This window comes from Heteronotia binoei, chromosome 19 (assembly GCF_032191835.1).
Source record: "Heteronotia binoei isolate CCM8104 ecotype False Entrance Well chromosome 19, APGP_CSIRO_Hbin_v1, whole genome shotgun sequence".
NCBI lineage: Eukaryota > Metazoa > Chordata > Lepidosauria > Squamata > Gekkonidae > Heteronotia > Heteronotia binoei.
Genome location: NC_083241.1, coordinates 31,367,396 through 31,381,154, shown reverse-complemented (window position 1 = coordinate 31,381,154; position 13,759 = coordinate 31,367,396). Strand labels below are relative to the sequence as shown.

General features: G+C 48.3%; 1 protein-coding gene across 3 annotated transcripts in view; it reads right to left on the bottom strand.

Annotated features, from left to right (window-relative positions):
* Positions 1 to 13,759, bottom strand: part of BBS4 (Bardet-Biedl syndrome 4) — a 68,398-nt gene that overhangs the window by 16,860 nt on the left and 37,779 nt on the right. For all 3 annotated transcript variants that reach the window (XM_060260189.1, XM_060260191.1, XM_060260190.1), the window contains 2 exons: positions 11,583 to 11,636; positions 3,237 to 3,364 (listed from right to left, as the gene is read on the bottom strand). In XM_060260189.1, coding sequence (XP_060116172.1) covers positions 3,237 to 3,364; positions 11,583 to 11,636 — 182 coding nt within the window. The remainder of the gene's footprint in view (positions 1 to 3,236; positions 3,365 to 11,582; positions 11,637 to 13,759) is intronic.

Below are 13,759 nucleotides of genomic sequence, written 5' to 3'. Positions count from 1 at the left end.
CAATGTTAAAGGTTTCGTCGCCAGGGTAGGCTGGTCTGGTTGTACTGTTTGTTTAGATAGAGCGGATGTTGAAGGAGCCGGTGATGTTTGCTTTGGTTCCTGTCGGAGTCGCTTCGTCATGGTACCGATGATGTGCATCTTCAATATGCCTGTAATGATGTGCTTCCTCTCGGTACCGAGGTTGATAGGATTCCTCACGGTACCGAGGTTGGTCACGGTACCGATGTTGGTATTCTACAGATGGTGATCTAGAAGGCCTGTAATAGCGATGGTGTCGGTATGGAGATGGAGACCGAGATCTGGACTGGCTATAATAGTAATATCGATCTCTATGTCGACTTGGAGATCTTTCTTGGTACCGACAAGCCAGGGATTCCCGATGGAGTGGGGAGACAGCAGAATCTTTAAATGTTCTTGGTGCTGATACCTCACGGAATGAATGCACCTCAAGAAGGTTGGCTCGTTGTGTTTGGATACGAGGTGATGGTTCCATAGACTCCGTGGCTAAGATGTCTTTGGGCAGGGACTCGTGAATGGAGGGTGACTGGGATCGAATCCGTATGATCTCGTCAGCAATCACATCAGTAGGCATTGAAAGTTCTGGTGGAACAATTGGTGCTGTGGATTTTGATACCGAAGTTTTCGATACCGAGGTTGTACTCATGATATCCAAAGCTCTCAGATCCGGTTGGGTCCTCGAAGTCGACTTCGATGCAGATTTCGACTCCTGCTGTCACTTAGACGAAGGTTCCAAGTAGTGCTTTCTCTTGGATTCATCCGACTTTTTACTATGTTTGCTGGACTTAGGCTTACTGGGAGCCGATGCCACTGAAACTGCCGGTTTTGCCATGTCCCTTTGCAGAGTCAGGGAAGGTGGTGAGTTCTGGGACCCAGAAGCATGGGACATCACAGGCTGCAATGAAGACTCTAAAAGGAGACTCTTCAGCCTAGCGGTGCGTTTTTTTCTCGCCTGTTTCCCGAATTGGCTGCAGTGGGTACAAGTGTCGGTCCTATGGGCCTCCCCCAAACAAAATAAGCACTGAGAGTCTGTTGAGGGGATTTTCGTCCCGCAGCGAGTACGCTTTTTAAAAGTGGTTTTTGGATCCTTTCCTTCCATACGCCCGGGAGGGGGGGGGGGGGGAAGGGGAAGGAAGACGAGATGATAGTAAAGCGGGTAAATAAATATATATATATATATATATATATATATATATATATTTTTTTTTTTTTTTTTTTTTTTTACGGTACCAGTAGAAGATCGAAGAAGACGAAGACGATGAAGAAATACAAAGGTTGAAGAAGGTAATAAGTTGCGGAGACGCAACGAGGAAGGACTATCCCGAGCGGCAGTTAGAAAGAAACTGGGTGGGTGGAGCGCCTTCCCCTCACTCCAGGCATGCACAGTGGATGCCTGCTCCCCAGAGCGAGAGGGAATGCATGCCAAAATAAATGCCTAGGATAGCTTTAAATTCTCCGAGGTTGGGTTCGTTCCAGCGGGAAAACCCATGCGTGGGGCTGCACAGAGAGCATGATGAAGATTATCTGGGGACTTTGGGGTTGGGACCAGGAGCAAGACTGTGACAAGCACAACTGAACTCCAAAAGGAGTTCTGGCCATATGAACATATGAAGCTGCCTTCTACTGAATCAGACCCTCGGTCCATCAAAGTCAGTATTGTCTACTCAGACTGGCAGCGGCTCTCCAGGGTCTCAAGCTAAGGTTTTTCACACCTGTTTGCCTGGACCCTTTTAGCTGGAGATGCCAGGGATTGAACGTTCATCATATTCAAAGGGACTGCACTCTTTTTAAATGTCTTCCTTCCACTGGAAATAATGGAGGATGGGGACGCCTTCTTTGGGGGGCTCACAGAATTGGAACCCCAGGTCCAATCTTTTTGAAACTTGGGGTTTGTTTTGAGAAGAGGCACCATCAGCTAAATTTGGTACCTCTGCCTCAAAAAACAGCCTCCCCGAGACCCACAGATCAATTCTCCATTATACCCTATGGGGAACTTGTCTCAGGGACATTCAGCAGGACGCCCCTCCGCACTTTCTGATGACTCTGAAGCAGGGCAAGGGATTCCAAATCAGGGGATCCCCTGTCCCCAACAGATGATTTCCCCCCCAAAAAAGAGGAAGCTGGGCACCAATGTGGAGAATCATGCAAAAGCAAATACATAGCTAAAATGACTGGCGTGTTACATTTAAAGAAATAGCAATTTATAAATAAAGGTAAAGATAAAGGTAGTCCCCTGTGCAAGCACCATTCGTTCCCGACTCTGGGGTGACCTCATATCACGATGTTTTCATGGCAGACTTTTTTACGGGGTGGTTTGCCATTGCCTTCCCCAGTCGTCTACACTCCCCCCGCATCAAATATAAGTCTCATATATTCAAAACGTGCAACACTGTGAAGTCTGACTTGTCAAAAAACCACTTACAGCGGAAGGCAATGTCCGTGCTGTAAATCATTAAGTCCACTGTGCAATTGAAAAATTCCAAATGGGAAAAAAATCGCCCTTCTCTCTGTGCCAGTGGATATGAGATAAGAACCCCCCCCCCCCAATTCAAACTCCAATAATGGGGCTGCAGATGTCCTGGGAGAGCCACCATTTTGACTCGTCGTGTGTTGAGAAGGATTGTAAAATGTATGGCACAGAATAATACCCCTATCTGAGTATCCGACGAAGATCTACAGTGAAAGTGCCGGTTCCAGCCTGCGGCCCCGAGCCATTACTGAACCATGGGGTGATGTCACATTGTGACATTTTCAAGACAGACTTTTTATGGGGTGGTTTGCCATAGCCTTCCCAGTCATCTACATTTCCCCCCCAGAAAGCTGGGCACTCATTTTACCGACCTTGGAAGGTTGAGTCAACCTTGAGCCAGCTATCTGAACCCAGCTTCCACTGGGATTGAACTCAGGGAGCTTGGACTGCAGTACTGCAGCTTTACCACTCTGCGCCACGGGGCTCCTCCATCCAGGTTAGGGCTGCTGGTTTATTAGGCTTGGAGAAACATACAGCGCTTCTTCATGCCTCCCAAAAAAGGCGTCTGGAAGAGTCCCTGGGCTGGCTGATTCAATACCTCATATAGCTGGAGAGGTCCAGTTCCATCTGAGGCAGTCAGCTAGGGCTGGAGAGGGATCGTCCTCTCAATACTGTCCTAATTTGATCTTTCTGGGTATGAGGCACCCTCCCCCGCCCCCCACACAGAAAAATATGCAAGAAAACTTACTCCACTGCTTTCTTATACACTTCAATGGCCTTCTCTGTATTCCCCTCCAGCAGATGGACCTTCCCCAGCGTCATGTACGTCAAGTCATGCCGGCTCAGCTCCAGGGCAGTGTTCAGTTGCTCTTTTGCCTGGAGGAAGCAAAGGAAACTTAACATTTAAAAAACTGCCTGCCCGTTTCCTGTCCTTCCACCTACCCCTTTTGTGCAATCCAAGTTGAGTCGCTCTGAGGGCTCTTTTCAAAAAGCAATGTAAAGGATCCACCAGCTCTGGGAGGAAAGGGCACGAAAGAGCAACGACCACCAGCTGTGCAGACCTGGGGTCCTCAACCTTTTTGAGCCTGCAGGCACCTCTGAAATTCTGACACAGCATGGTGGGCGCAGCTACAAAATGGCTGCTGCAGGAGGCGGAGCCAGCCATAAAATGGCCGAAGAAACTTCCCTTTAGTCACACAGTGGGAATCCTTGTGCTGTGGTGGCAGCTGCCGCCAAAGCCATGTTTTAAAAAATCTACAGTCAAAAAAATCTTCAACCGTCAACTGTGCCAACGGTCAACGGTGCCACCTGACCCTGCCCTATGGTTAACAGCCTTCAGGTGGGGCCTGGAGATTTTCCCTGAATTACAATTTATCTCCAAATTACAGGGATTAGTTCTCCCAATGAAAACGGCTGCTTTGGAGAGTGGATTCTAGGGCACTGTACCTCGCTGAGGTCCCACCCCTCCTCAGGCTTCACCCCCAAATCTCCAGGAGTTTCTGAGCCTAGAACTGGCAACCTTACCCCACCAGGAAAGGCATTTGCAGGCACCATGGGGCCCAAAGGAACCACTCTGGGGATCTCTGACACAGACAAAAAGGTATCACTAATTCTCAAAATGCTTCAAAACCCTTCTGCTCTCTCCCTGAAAGGAAATACAGAAGACAGCTGTCCAAATTAAATACCTTCTTTTTTAAAATACATATTTTTCTCTGACTTTTACTAAGTTAAGGGACTACATGAAGCTGCCTTATACCAAGCAGGCCCTCTCTCCAGTTTGGTGTAGTGGTTAAGTGTGCAAACTCTTGTCTGGGAGAACCAGGTTTGATTCCCCACCCCTCCACTTGCAGCTGCTGGAATGGCCTTGGGTCAGTCATAGCTCTGGCAGAGGTTGTCCTTGAAAGGGTAGCTGCTGTGAGAGCCCACTCAGCCCCACCCACCTCACAGGGTGTCTGTTGTTGGGGAGGAAGATAAAGGAGATTGTAAGCCTCTCTGATTCAGAGAGAAGGGCGGGGTATAAATCTGCAGTCTTCTTCCAGAGTGTCCGCTCTGGCACTGGTTCTCCAAGGTCTCAGGCGGAGGTTTTTCCCATCACCTACTGCCGGATCCATTTAACTGGAGAAGTCGAGGACTAACCTGGGACCTTCCGCATGCAAAGCTGCTGCTCTGCCGTTCAGCTGTGGACTAACCCCAAATAACTGCTCAAAGCAAATGAGAGAACTAGTCACTGGTTGAAGATTCTAACACACACACCCCCCACCACCATGGGAAACTAGATTCAACTGCTTTAGACAACCTTGCCCTTGAGAGTAGCTCCAGCTCAAAGCACACTAGGAACAAAAGGAACTTTTGAGGGTTGAACAACAATGGCTCCAGTTCAAAGCACACTAGGAACAAAAGGAATGGGGGGGGGGCTGAAAAACAATGGCTCCAGCTCAAAGCACACTAGGAACAAAAGGAATGGGGGGCTGAAAAACAATGGCTCCAGCTCAAAGCACACTACGAACAAAAGGAATGGGGGGCGCTGAATAACAATGGCTCCAGTTCAAAGCACATCAGGAACAAAAGGAACTTTTTGGAGGAGGGGGTGGTACTGTTGCTTTTTCCTGGACCTTCTGGGCTTCAGCCATGGGGGGGGGGCGGGTAAGAGCGGGAAAGGAACTCCTTTTCTGTCCTATATGACTGAGCATGGATTTTGCATGCAGAAAGTTCCATATTCAATTCCAGGTATACAGCTGGCCTTTGTCTGAGATTTCGGGAGTGCTGCTACCAGCCAGAGTTGACAATACCGAGATAGATGGACCAATGGCCTGGCTCAAAGTGTTCTTACTTGCACCAAGTCAGTGGGGTGGGCCTCTCTCCCATCCACCATCGAGTCACATGAACATACATGAAGTTGCCTTTGTCAGACTGTTCATCCATCAAGGTCAGTACTGTCTACTCTGACAGACAGCAGACAGCTCTCTGGCTGAGGTCTTTCACATCCCTGCTGCCTGGTCCTTTTGCCTGGAGAAGCCAGGGATTCAGCAGGGGTCCTTCTGCAGGCCAAGCAGAGGCTCTGCCACTAAGCCACAGCCCCACCCAGTCAGCACTGTCTACTAAGACTGGTAGTGGCTCTCCAGGGTCTCAGGTTGAGGGTCTTTCACGTCACCTGCTGTCTGGTCCTTTTTAACTGGAAATGACCAGGATTGAACCTGGGACCTTCTGCATGCCAAGCAGATGCTCTTCCACTGAGTCAAGGTTCCTGCTTGAGGTCTTTCCCAGTGTCCACTACCTTATCCTTTCAACTGGAGATGCTCTACCACCAAGCCACACCCTCCCCCCCCCCAAAAAAAAGTGAACACATGAAGCTGCCTTGTACTGAATCAGTGCACTGGCCGATCAAGATCAGCACTGCCTACTCAGAGTGGCAACAGCTCTTCAGGGTTCCAGGTAAACGACTTTCACAAAACCTACTGCCTGGTCCTTTCAACAGGAGATGGAGGGACTGAATCTGGGACCCTTCTGCATGCCAAGCGGATGCTCTACCACTGAGTCACGGCCTCTCCCCACCTCTCTCCAGGGCTTCAGACAGAGGTCTTTCCCGTCACCTCCTGCCTGGTCCTTTTGCCTGGAGATGCCAGGGACCGAACCTGGGACCTTCAGCATGCCAAGCAGATGCTCTAACACCGAGCCACACCCCTCCTCCTCTGCGTCCCACAGAATGCAAGTCCAGAACAGAATTCTATTCTTCCTCCCCTCCCTTCCAATGCTGCACTGCCCAGGCAGTGGGGCCCAAACTGCCTTTGCTTCACCACTCTGTGCCAGTTTGGTGTAGTGGTTAAGTGCATGGACTCCTATCTGGGAGAACCGGATTTGATTCCCCACTCCTCCACTTACACTGCTGGAATGGCCTTGGGTCAGCCATAGCTCTGGCAGAGGTTGTCCTTGAAAGGGCAGCTGCTGTGAGAGCCCTCTCAGCCCCACCCACCTCACAGGGTGTCTACTGTGGGGGAGGAAGGTAAAAGAAATTGTGAGCCACTCTGAGACTCTTCGGAGTGGAGGGCAGGATATAAATCCAATCTCTTCTTCTTCTGTCTCATCCTCCTGGGGGAGCTTCCGTTCTAGGATTCTCGACTGGGGCCGTTTTGTGGGAACAGGAGGCAGACGGACCTTTCCGAGCACATCTCTCTTTTTCTTTCTCTGTAAAACGCTTACCCCAGCACTGAGCCAAGAGGTCTGCTGAGCTGCAACAAAGGAAGAGAACTCCTCCCGGGCACATCGCTAATCTCCCTCCAATGACGGGAATTGCAATGGCCTCTCTTCGTCCCCAGGGCCCAGCTGGTGGGACAGGAATGAAAGGTTGCAGGGTTTTTTTCGGCACATTAAGAAGGCGAGAGGAATGCTGACGGGAGTAAAAGGAGTTATGCGGCGTTCGGATAGTCATTACGAAAGAGGGAAAAAGCCAGCGTGCTTTACTGGCTTCATTATATTTTATAGGTCTGCGTGACTCGGAGCAAGGAGCACGTGTGGTAAGCGGTGGCAGGGGAGGATGTTTCACAGACATTAATGGCAGGTTAAGACACCGGCAGGGCCTCGGCAGAAAATGCAAAGTCAACGGTTTGCATGGATGTGGATTTGCTCCCTGAGACGGACAGAAGAGGGGCAATTTCCAAGGCTAGCAAGGATTAAATGGAAGCCGCCCTCCCACTGGTGCGTCCAATGTGGGAGAGGCTAATGAGCTCCCACAGGTGGGATGCAGCCTCTTCACAAGACCAGCAGATTGTTCAACGAGTCCCAGAGATGGAGGGAGCTGAGGCAGGAGATTAGGCGGCTTCTGCAGGATCGCTGGAAAGTCTGCTGGCCAGCGCTTAGGAACAAAAATAGGGCAGTTTCCCTGTTTTTAACATTTTTAGTAACATTCCCATACATAGAGAATTTTTGAAATTTCTTTGTCATTATTATCCACCCTCCCCTTGTCAGCTCCAACTAACACAATGGGAAGGTGCCACTGTCCAGCCGCTTTCAATCCGAAAGCAGCGATAAAATGGGGCGCTCTTCCAAGGAAACCTCCGACAAGCACAGGCAATGTTTGCCCTGCGAAGAAAAGTGGCAGTGTGGCAGCACCGCCTGGGGCTCTTGGCTTGCCTGCTGGCTGGCGCAATCGTTCCACAAGGGAAAGGGGAGTAAGGGGGTAAGGTAAGGTAAGGTAAGTTTTATTCTTATATCCCACCCTCCCCCGCCAAAGGCGGGCTCAGGGCGGCTCACAGACATGGCGTGCCATGATTTAGTTAAAATACAAAATAAACAATGATTTAAATACAGTTCAATTACATAAATTAATTAAAATAGATAAAACAGGTGCTATAACTACTATCAATCACAATTATACATACTGTCATACAATCATTGCTGTCAGTTACAGTTATGCATAAGTGCCCAGCAGCGCCCCCTGGCAGGGTGGCACCCTGGCCTAGGCGGTCGCTTACCCACCTACTCCCATGTGCTGGCCCTGCAGAAGCAGGGTTGCCACTTTCTGGAAAGTCAGGGAAATGGAAATTGGTCAGGGAAATTGTGATTAAAATATATCCAAGCAGTGGATTTTTGACCTGCTGCTGCAAGAGCATGATCTGTTCTTGTGGCAACTGGAATAGAGAAGTCGCAGAATACAAATAAAACTGCATTATGCCCTTTCCCAGTTCCACCTTTTTCTCAGCTCCACCCCCAGCAACCAACCTAATGTGTTTGTTGAGCTCTGTCCCTGCATGATTTCCAAGGTCTGCCTGTAGCATTGGCAAAGCAAGGCTAGTTTAAACGTTTAGCAATATACAAACTTTAAACATCTGTTTTCATTCCTACCTGCTAGCACTGCATTTAACTTACATATAAAAATAAGCGTGTTTTTGGGACATGCTTGTGTATGGAATGGACATTTTATCTCCTACTAAACCCAGCACAGAGTTGCAAATGAGTTTTGCCACTGTTGGATTTCACAGACAACTAGCACTTTTTACTCTGCACCATGCAAAGTAAATTTTGCAAATGTGGTTGTTCCTGCTGGAGTTTACAAAGTACCAGCTCTCTCACCCTCTTTCCTGACTTCTCCCATGCATAAAGATTAGGCTTCCCAAACCTCCCGCTCTGGCGGGAGACTTCTGGGTTCGCAGCCTCATCTCCCGCTCTTCAAAACTCTGGAAGCGGGGGTGGAGGGGGGGGAGAACATACCTTTAGGCTTCATGTTGTAGAGCTCCTGAGCCGTTTGCAAAATGTCTGCCCCTTTAAGGCTGGGCAGGAAGCAGAAAGGGCTTCTGAGAATGGCCCCTCCCTTTCTTTTGCTTTCGTTTTCACAGGAAGTAGAGTTGTCCAGAGGAAGATCTGGTAAGTGTGTGTGTGAGAGAGGGAGGGGGCAGGGGATTCCCTAGTTTGGAGGCCCTCCCCCCCTTTAGAAAGCGGTGGGGGGGAGGGAAATGTCTACTAGGCACTCTATTATTCCCTATGGAGAACGATTACCATAGGGAATAATAGGAAATTGATCCGTGGGTATTGGGGGCTCTGGGGGGGCTATTTTTTGAGGTAGAGGCACCAAATTTTTAGTATAGCATCTAGTGCCTTTCCCCAAAATACCCCCCAAGTTTCAAAACAATTGGACCAGGGGGTCCAATTCTATGAGCCCCAAAATATGGTGCCCCTATCCTTAATTATTTCCTATGGAAGAAAGGCATTTTAAAAGGTGTGCTGTCTCTTTAAATGTGATGGTCAGAACTCCCTTGGAGTTCAATTATGCTTGTCACATCCTTGTTCTTGGCTCCACCCCCAATGTCTCCTGGCTCCACCCCCAAAGTATCCTGGCTCCACCCCCAAAGTCCCCAGATTTTTCTTTAATTGGACTTGGCAACCCTAATAAAGATTGCAAATGAGGGTTTTCTGCTTCTCCAGATTGCAGAAATTCCACCTCCTTTCTTGCTGATCTGCTCATTACACTTTCTGGAACCAGAAAGTGAAAGTGAAACTTTCCCAGCTTTGGAAAGTTTCTACTTGTTAGCATTCAGAGTTTATTTGAGTTGAAATTTGCGTCTTGGTGTAATTTTTGGTGTAATTGCAAAACAGATGTTGCTGCAGTTAATGTTGAAAGAAGCTGATATTAAATCTCTTACTTTGACAAATATTTTTGCAGTTGAGACTTGTGTAGTTGTAGAGTAGAACATGTCATTAAGCCTTGCATTAATGCAACACAACCTATTCATTTTTTAACTTGTGGTTATATTTGAATGGTGGTCAGGGAAATTGACAAATGTTGGTCAGAGAAAATCAGGGAAATGAAAAATAAAATTTTAGTGGCAACCCTGAGAAGACACCGACTGATTTTCCACTCGTCTTACGCCGCTCCCAAGCTCCTCTTCTCAGCGGGGCTTTCCTCTGATTTCACACTATCTGCCCTGGGGCTGCAGCTAGCTTCGGCTTTTTCGCGCTGCAAACAGAAACCTCTACAACCTGGTTTGTGGCATGAAGAAGCGGACACTAGCTGCAGCACTGGGGCAAATAGTGTGAAATTGGAGGGAAGCCCTGCTGAGAAGAGGAGTTTGAAAGCCGCATAAGATGAGTGGGAAATTGGTCTCTGTGTCTGGGTCATTTTTGGTTGGCTGAAATCAACAGATGCAACCACCTGGAAACCAGAGGACTGTAAGAAGCTTGACACTCTGCAGAAAACCTTGTGAGGAGCAAGCTACAGGTTGAAACTCTTCAGAGAAGTTTGTGTAATTGCCTCAGTGCTTCCACTGTCCTGACTTGAACTGTATTGCTAAGAAAGAAACTGCAAGCAACCTTGAGAAGCTGCTAGCTATAGCAAGTATTGGCTAGGATAGACTAGTAAGGTTTTTTGTTTCTGTCTTTCTTGTTTGTCTGTATACCTCTATTTTTTTATTCTGCCTTGTAAATAAACTACTTCTTATATTTTAACTGGAAAGAGTTCTGGTCCTCATTGCTAGTCTAATTGGGTGAAATCGCAGTAAGTAGCAGACAAAAAAGAACCCTCTATTTTTGTTAATTGGAATTTTTCTCTAAATTAGAAATTCTGGACCCCTCCCAGAAACGTGATGTTTTGACACCTCCCACCCTTCTCTCCTCTCCTCTCCCTTCATGCTTCCACCGCTCCCTTATTTTTATTCATCGCCCCCCAATTGCATCCGAGGCTACTACCGCTCCCCTGGATCATTCCAGCGCCCCTCAGGGGGCAATATCGCCCACTTTGGGAAACACTGCTCTAGGCCTAGGCTGAGAGTGTGTGACTGGCCCAAGGTCATCCAACATGTGACCTTCCATGGCAAGGGTTGAAATCTCAAACCCAGCCTCATTAGAACATCAGAAGAGCCCTGCTGGATCACAGCAGCAGTCCATCTAGTCCAGCATCCTATCTAATGCAGCAGCCAACCAGTTCTCTGGAGGACCAACAACGGGGCTTAAAGGTTGAGGCCATCATAAGAACATCAGAAGAGCCCTGCTGGATCAGACCAGAGGTCCATCTAGTCCAGCATCTTCTGTCACACAGGGGCTAGCCAGTTCTTCTGGAGGGCCAACAACAGGGTATAGAGGCCAAGAACATAAGATCAGCCCTGCTGGATCAGACCAGAGGGACCATCTAGTCTAGCCTCTTGTCTCACACAGTGGCCAGCCAGTTTCTCTGCAGGGCTAACAACAGGGCATAGATCGTAATCTGACACTCTTAACTAACACACCATACCAGCTTACATTTCAGCAGAGGCTCCCAACCTTTGTAAGCCTGTGGGCACATCTGGAATTCCGGCATGGCATGGTGGGCACAGCCACAAAATAGCTCACATATAGTCCTAAATGCCAAAGAAGCTGCCACAGGAAGCAGACGGAGCCACAAAAAGATTGACATGGCTTAACTTCAGTGCACACAGTGCACATCCTCAGACTGTGCTGGCAGCTGCTGCCAAAGCAACATTTTTTTTTAAATCTGCACAGCGAATCAGAAACCTTGCCGAACAAAAGCCCTCCTTGGCCCCACCCACTTCCTAAAAACGCTTGGAGGGCACCAAAAGAGGTGTGCCAATGTGGGCACTGTGTTGGGGACCCCTGCATTGCAGTACGTTACCTCATTGAACTGTTTTAGATACATGTAGCAGATGCCCAAGTTGTGGAAGATCTCCTAAAGAGGGAAAGAAAAGAGGACACTGGTAAAAATAACCCACCACATTTCTGGTTACTGTGTGCGTGCCAAAAAGGCTGGCCTTGAGTTCACTGTATGAAGACAGTAAAACACTCAGACAACACAAACAATCAAAAGGTTGTACCAGGCCTCTGATTCAGCAGGAGCTCACAGGAGCACAGCTCCTGAACCTTTCTGAGGGTTCCCCCTCCTCCTCCCCACCTTGTCCATTAAATAGTAGATGCAGCTGCATAACAATCCCTGGATGAGCTCCACCACCTATTTTTCTACAAAACAACCCCTGGGTTGTACCATCACACTGGCTAAACATTTTCTAAGACAGAGAACTGCTCAGTGCAACCTCTTACCTGTACCTCTTTATGAGTGAAATATTTTTACTTAGGTAGTCTTCCAGTTTCAAAAATGTGGACGGTGATTAGTTATCCCCATAGTCAAAGATCCTTCCTTCCTTCGTTCCTTCTTACCTACCTACCTACCTACATGTAACAGACCAGAATTTAAAAATCTCAACATTAGGACTGCCAATAAATAAAAAACTAAGTCAGTCAAATACAGTCCTCAATAAAACTTGTCTTCAACAGCCTCCTGAAGATCAAAAGTGTGGGGGCCAGGCATACCTTCCTGGGGAAGTTGTTCCATAATGATGGGGCTGCCACTGAAAAGGCCCTCTCTTGTGTATCCATCAGAGGAGCTTCTTTGATTGGTGGCTGGGGGGCCTCTTCCGATGATCTTAATTCCCAGGAAGGATGCTGTTTAGAGCAATACAACTGGGAACCTGGCAAAGAGATCTGCCTTGGCAAATTAGCTGAGCCTTCTTTTAACAACGGCCGCTAGAATTTTACAACTAATCCAGACCTTGGTCTTGACGGTGAAGCATTAGTTCATGCATGCAGAAAACAAAATATTAGATGGCAAACGCAGCCACCTTATGTAACAGGAAGAAAGAGAAATGCCATGATATGACAAATCAGCATGTCATTTCAGCACTAGAACATGAGAACATCAGAAGAGCCCTGCCGGATCAGACCAGTGGTCCATCTAGTCCAGCATCTTGTCTTGCAACCAGTTCCTCTGAAGGGCCAACAACAGGGCATGGAGGCCTTTCCCTGGAGTTGCCTCCTGGCACTGGGATTCAGAGGCTCCCATCAGTCATTATAAGCTAGTAGCCACTGATAGACTTCTCCTCCATGAATCTATCTAATCCCCTTTTAAAACTGTCTGTTTCTGTGGCATTCACTACACCCTCTGGCAGCGAACTCCACATTTTAATCACCTTCTGTGGAAAGAAGTGTTTCCTTTTGTCTGAAGCAAGCCTCACCAGAAGCCTGCAGAACTTCTAGATACTATCCTCAGATGGAAATGAGCCAGTTCCAGATAAACAGCCGCCACTGTGTTAAGGTTAAGTGCCCGTCCTCTATGGAATATATTCCTACCAGATGTGGGGAAGCTTTAAATACCTTACGACACACGCTATGAAAGTATTTTCATGCTGATCAGCACAGATGGCAAGCAGTGTCAACAGAGAATGCATACCAGGCAATCCTGGCAGAACAATAGAATTTCATGCCTCCTAAAAACAATTAGATGCCTCCCCAGCTACGACTGACGCAGCAGGCTCTCTGAAAGCAGATTCAGCAGGAGCTCACAGAAGCACAGCTCCTGAACCTTTCTGAGGGTTCCCCCTCTTCCTCCCCAACTATCTTGTCCGTTGAGTGGTAGGTGCAGCTGCATAACAATCCCTGGATTAGGAGAGCGGGCAGCCAGCCAGCCAGCCAGCAGGGGCTTTGCCACACCCCCAGCAGCCCTCATTAACCTCTGGAGAAGCCCATGCCACCCTTTCCCCACTTCTTATGTGATTTTGGGCAGCAGGTGGCTTGCTGGCCTTTTGACTGGGGGGGCGGCCCAGGAGAGCCCCAGGCAAGCAAAGTCTGCTTGGGCTGGCTGGGTGGTGGTGACATATGCTAATGAGTTATGCTAATGAGCTCCGCCACCTAGTTTTTTACAAACCGACCCCTGCCTGAAAGACAGTTGCCCCCCACCCTTGGCTGATGAGCCTGCGTATTAATAGCATGATCCTAAGCAAACCTGCTCTGCCCTAGATG